This window comes from Octodon degus, unplaced genomic scaffold (genome assembly GCF_000260255.1).
Source record: "Octodon degus isolate 3935 unplaced genomic scaffold, OctDeg1.0 scaffold00043, whole genome shotgun sequence".
Classification (NCBI taxonomy): Eukaryota; Metazoa; Chordata; class Mammalia; order Rodentia; family Octodontidae; genus Octodon; species Octodon degus.
This window is the reverse complement of record NW_004524619.1, coordinates 10,530,675-10,536,681: the sequence shown is the minus strand read 5'-3', so window position 1 is coordinate 10,536,681 and position 6,007 is coordinate 10,530,675. Positions and strand designations below refer to the sequence as shown.

General features: G+C 47.3%; 1 protein-coding gene across 5 annotated transcripts in view; it reads right to left on the bottom strand.

Annotated features, from left to right (window-relative positions):
* Nek4 (NIMA related kinase 4) overlaps positions 1-3,309 on the bottom strand; it is a 47,335-nt gene extending 44,026 nt beyond the window's left edge. For all 5 annotated transcript variants that reach the window (XM_023715751.1, XM_023715754.1, XM_023715752.1 and 2 more), the window contains exons 1-2: positions 3,033-3,309; positions 517-783 (exon numbers count right to left, since the gene is read on the bottom strand). In XM_023715751.1, the coding sequence (XP_023571519.1) occupies positions 517-783; positions 3,033-3,125 (360 nt within the window). In that variant the 5' untranslated portion in view covers positions 3,126-3,309. The remainder of the gene's footprint in view (positions 1-516; positions 784-3,032) is intronic.
* Between the last annotated feature and the right edge of the window lie 2,698 nt (positions 3,310-6,007).

Here is a 6,007-nt window from a genome sequence, read left to right as displayed (position 1 = left end):
CAAAAAAAAAAAAAAAAAAAAAGGGAAAAAAAAGAAAACTGATTAAAAAAAAAAAGAGAGAGAACAGTAGCTATTCCAGCCATCTTTTAGCATGACGCAGCTGAGCAGGTGGTAACAGTCTTTGCCCTTTGTCAATTCAGAGTTCTTAACATTGACTCTACTATAAATATAATTTCAAAAATGTGCTTTTCTAGTAAATAGACAGGAAATCTGTATCTAATACAGATATCATTCAGAAACATTCAAATGCTACAGCAAGAAAAAATGAATCTACTTCTAAAAACTACATATTTTTTTCTCTTTTTGAGACAGTGTCCTGAATGTAGTCCAGACTGCCCCTGACCTCTACTTCTCTTACGTCAGCTTCTCAAATGCTAGGATCCCTGCATGCCCCAACCTGCCCAGCTTAAAAGAAAAATACGTTTTAAACAATGTACACATTTTAGGAAAAAAATTCCCAAAATGCATTTGCCATTTGCCTGCCTTGTAACAAGTAATACAAGGTGCAGACAGTACCTGCAGAGCCATGGCAATCTGTACAAACCACTCCACCACCTGACGCTCAGGCAGCAGCTGGCCTTTCTGCTCCTTGAGCTTCCGGTACAGATCACCTCCTTCACAGAAGCCCATGACGATATAGAGCAGGCCGTCCCCTCCTTCCCATGACTCCTTGTAAGTGACAATGTTGGGGTGCTTCAGCTGAGACAAGAGCTGAGCTTCCTGTTCGGCAGCCTGCCGCTCTCGGCTGGTTGTATTTCGGAGGTTCAGTTTTTTGATGACATACTAACAAAGAAAATATGGATTTTATTAAGCAAACATATAGTTTTGTAGGTTCTTCAGTATCTAAAAGCTCTTAAGAAATGTTCTCAAAATGAACCTTCTAGAACCTGTTAATGTATTCATTTTGTATTTTAAGAAGCATAAAATTGGGGAAATATCGGTTAATTCTAATGATGCTTTGTGTATGACAGATTCATGCCAACTGAGATCACAAAAAAATTATCCTTTCCACCTGCATTTCACAGTTACATTGCAGAGACCTGCAGTCTCAGCTGCTTGGGAGGCTGAGGCAGATGGACCATTTGAGCCTCAGAACTCAAGGCCAGCTCATTTTAAAACAACACACACACACACACACACCCCTACAAAAAGCATTTCCATTAACAGCTAAACAGTGAATCTGAGCTCACATACCGTTAGATCAATCATAAAATCTGGAACTGTGGAGTAACTCAGCAGTAGAGCAGTTGCCTAGCATACATAAAGCCTTGGGTTCAATACCCAGTACCACAAAAGAAAACAAAAATGTTACTAGGATTCCTCGAGGGCCGGCCAAATAGTTCAGCGGATTAAAGCACCTGCAAGCAAGTGCCGGGGCCAGGGTTCGATCACTAGGCCTGGCGTGCTGGCCCCGCCCACGGGGTGTACTGAGACAGCAACTGAGACTGGGCGTGGTGGTCACACCTATAATCCCAGTTCTTGGGAGGCTGTAAACAGGCAGATCTCTACTAGTCCGACCTAGCAGTGAGACCCTGAACACCTTGTAGACCCTTCCCGAAAAACACACACACACAAAAAAAAGATTGCTTAAACTCTAAGTTCTTCTTACAGGAGTGCAAAAAAATGTGGCTTAAATATACATCACCTGCTGGGCTGGGGAGATGGCTCAGTGGAATGAGCGCTTCCCTGGCAAGCGCAAGGGCCTGAGTTCAATCCCCAGTTCCGCCCCACCCAAAAAAATCTATCTATATATATAGATATATATATCTTCTAACAGTATGGGTCTATGAATTACCTTAGATTCTTAAAGGATTACAGGGCCCCATTAAATTAAAAATCATAGATCCTCAGCATACAAAACTACTCCCCCTTTTAAAAAAAATAGTAATCTCTAGCATCTAATACATCACCCTCAACTCAAAGACCACCCAATTCTTTTCTTTCATAAACATATACATTAAGTGTGCTTTGTGAAATATAAACTACTGCTCAAAGAGATCAAGTCATCTTCCATCCTCTGCTCAAAAACCTAACGATCCTTCAGTGCCCACTGAATAAATCTCCTAGGCCTCAGTTTGTTCCAGGCAGAACAACAGCACCTGAGACAGGAAGAAGAGAAGGGGTCTTTTTTGGGGGGTTGGGGGTGTGTGCATCTCTTCTCAGTTTTCCTGGCGCCACCGCGTTATCTTCCTTGGTGTAACTACTAATAGTGTCTCCTTTCAGTTTCAAACCTGCCTCAGCATCTACATTATGTGTTCGCCCTATTGATAACCCACACTGAGGGCTGGAGATGTGGCTCAGCAGTAGAGTGCGTGCTTAGCGTCCATGAGGCCCTGGGTTCAAACCCTAGCACCACCTAAATAAACAAATCACACGTAAGAACTGGTTTGCTATCCTTTGGGTGATGAGACAAAATGCTTTAAGCAATGGCATCACATTTAAATTTCAAGAAAGATCGCGGAGGCTGAATGAAAGGGAGGATGAGCCATACATAGCTCAGCTAGAGCGAAGGGCGTGCTGGACGTGGGCGACACCAGCTGAGGTGGAGAGGAGGCCTGCTGGGTTAGCGACAGAAGCACAGAATCAGATTGGGGCAGAGCATTAAAGACAACCCCCACGTGTCCTCCTTAGACAGCTCACTGAAACGGGGCCGTGAGAGGTTTGACAGGAAGATGACGAGTCGAGTGTTAGAGTCCAGCAGGCTGCAGCAGAACCGTTCGGGACCCTTCCGGCAAGGAGCGGCGTTTGCCAGCCGCTGCATCAGATCCCGGGAAGGCGCGATGGCTGCGCTCAAGGAATTGTCAGGGATGGGGGAAAGGTGCGTAGGTCAAGCACACTAGTTAATACTACACAGGAGAAGTAGAGGAGGTCGGGGAGCGTCTCCCGGAGTGCTGGCCTCGTTTGGATAACCTGAAGTGATTTCCCTACGGAGACGTCATTCAGGATGAGCCCCTTCACGTCACCCCGGCCTCGTCCTCTGCACAGCGCCCGCGGCCCTCCCGGCCCTCCCGGCCCTCCCCGGCCCCGCGGACCTGCTTGCCGTCCCGCCGGTGCTTCACGAGCGTCACCTCCCCGTAGCTGCCCCTGCCCACGACCCTCACGTAGCAGTAGGCGGCCAGGGGCATGTTCCTGGCGCGGGCCCCCAGTCGGGCTGCGGCGGCGGCGGCAGAGGCAGGCAGGGCAGTGGGCTACGGTGGTGGGCCGCACTCATGCCCGAGAGGCGGCGGTGGGGTGGGCGGCATCAGTGGCCTTGCTGGGATAAGCCGAGCAAGCGCCAGCCCACCGCGACGCCGCTGCCATAGCGATCCCCGCCGGGAGGTTCTGCGCATGCTCGGGCGTCTCGGAGGCGCGGCCATAGAGCCGACGCTGGAGCGGCCAGAGTGGTTCCGCCGCCCCGGGAGGACTTGCCATAGAGGCAGCACGTTGGGCAGCTAGAGCGGCTCGGCCGGGTCCTGCGCGCCCAGTTTTAGCTTCGGTCCCACCGCGCTGGTACCCGCTGTAATAGAGGCTGGGTGATTTCCATTCACTGAACCGTTAGTGCTTCTGAGCTCCTTGCAAGTATGGTCCAGTCGTTCTACAAATAGTTCTTGACTGTCTGTGTGGTTGGCCCAGAAAGTTTCTGAATTCCTGGAGCTCAGATTCCAGTGAGCGGGTGACGGGTTCCAGCCGCACCAATAATGTTTCATGTATCTGCTTTTTCACGTGCCTGCCAATCTTTGCACCCATCACAGTTCGTCTTTTTTATACTTGGCAAAGTAAATGCACTGTAAATAACAGTAGTGTGCTTCGATCTTTAAAAAAACTTAAGCCTTGGGGCCGGGGAGATGGCTCAGTGGAATAAGCGCTTCCCTGGCAAGCGCAAGGGCCTGAGTTCGACCCCTGGTTCCGCAAAAAAAAAAACAAAAAAAAACAAACAAACAAAAAAAAAAAAAAAAAAAACAACCTTTAAGCCTTCTTATTGAGAATTGCAAAGAATTCCCAGTACAGTATAATGACTTAAACTACCGCGATGAGAGACTTCAACAGTCTCTAGCCCACCTTCTAACAGTTTAAAGCCAGATCTCCAGGAAAATCCAAGTCCCCTTTAAAATGCTTGCCTGAGAAAGCTCAAGCCTGGCGGAAAGAATGTACCATTTCTTCCAGCATCTTCGTTTCCAAGAGAATTTATTTTATGTTATTTATTTTTTGATAAATTCATCTGTAGAAATTCAGGCTGCCTCTGAACTCTCCGTGTAATCCAGCTTGGTCTCGAACTCATGGCGATCCTCCTGCCTCAACCTCCCAAGTACTGGGATTACAGCCCTGTGTCACCATGCTCAGCAAGAATACTTTTAGGAAAGGCATGTAATTATAAAACTTTTCCCTACTCCTTTTAATTATATATTATGTATTCCAGCAACTGGGAATATTTCAAAACCAAAATCTCTTCCTTTGAAATGACATATGCCAGGTGTAACAAAAAACACAGATCAGTGTTTTTAACCTTTATTTCATTATCACTCCCCATAAGATTCTTAGGCAGCTTTTATTTTTTTAGACAGCTTTTAAAATCATTTTCAAAAAAAAAAAATCATTTTCTTCTCATGAAACTTTAATATCCCAAATACACTTTGTTATCCCCAGTACCTTACTAGAGGCCAATACTGTTGTTTCTTCTCACCATGCATTCATTTTGTCTAAAGGAAAAATTAAATTACATCATATACTCTTTTGCATGTAGTATTGCAGGCAGCATAATGTCTAAGAAACTCATCTGCGGTGTCACTTGTACTGCACTGCACGTCTGAGGCTCTGCTTATTTCCTGTACTAGTCTGACCTGAGCCCGTGGCAGACTGCACACAACATCACTTTCTGGGCACCACCACAGTGAAGCCGGGCTGCCATGCGGTGAGCTGATGCCTTAGGAAAAGAGTCAGCCAAGCTGAAGGAAGCCCCATGAATCCCAGGAAGTGGCCAGAAGCTGAAGAAGCACCAAAAGGAAAAGCTGTAGAGATCTCGAAAGGTGGAACGCATCTCTACAGGAATTAACTGGATCCTGGAGGAGGTGGCTGGGAAAATGTACAGCATCACATTGATCTATCTGATCTTCAACAAGGGTTAGCAAAACAGGTCAGAAAGTCACCTGTGCCTGAGGACATTAAACCTTTCCCAGAAGTTGCTCTGAGACAAAGTCCAGAATGAGCAAACAGATCAGTGAGGCCTCTGGGCCCCCATCAGGGTCAGGGCAACCAGCTCGTCCCGCCCAAGGACAGAGTGGACTGACCAGGGGCCATGTCCGCCCAGTATGCTGAGGCTTGTGGTAGATGGGGAGAATCTGGGTATAAAATGAAGGAACCACATGTATGAGAGGAGACTCTTAAGAACTCTGCCATTTGGACCTTCAACTCTGCTGCTTCTTCCTTGCAAGGCAAAGGGAATTTCTGTCAGGGTGGAATGGGCTCTGGAGTGTGAGAAGCCTGGATGGGAACCCTGGTTCTGTCACTTGCTGTGGGGCCAGTGTCCCAGGGACACCATGAGACTGGAAATTGGAAGATAAAGGGCTGAGAGAAAGGTGTGGGTGGGTCATAATGAGCCATCAAGGGTGAAAACTTGACATCTCCCCTTTCCTCCTGTCAGACATCCTTGTCTGGGTGGCAGAACAGCAAAGCTGATATATGTCCTACCTTCCAAATGTGTGGATACAATCCAGAACAATGAAGCAACATGCTGAAAGCATGGATCACCATTAAGCCTCCCTCTTGCAACAGACCGAGACTGCCTCTGACAGAACTATTGTCAGGGTTGGCATCACTAGAGTCACAGGTGTGGCTAAGTGTCATAGTACTGTCCAAGCCACCCCTGGCCTAAAAATGACAGCAAAGTGTATTGATGCTTAAAGGACTTCTAGGCATGATGACATGCTGTAATCCAAGCTCTCTGGAAGGCTGAGGCCACGGGATTGCAAGTCTGACCTAGGTGGGCAACTTAGTGACTTAGCAAGACCTTGTCTCACAAAGGGGAGTAGTG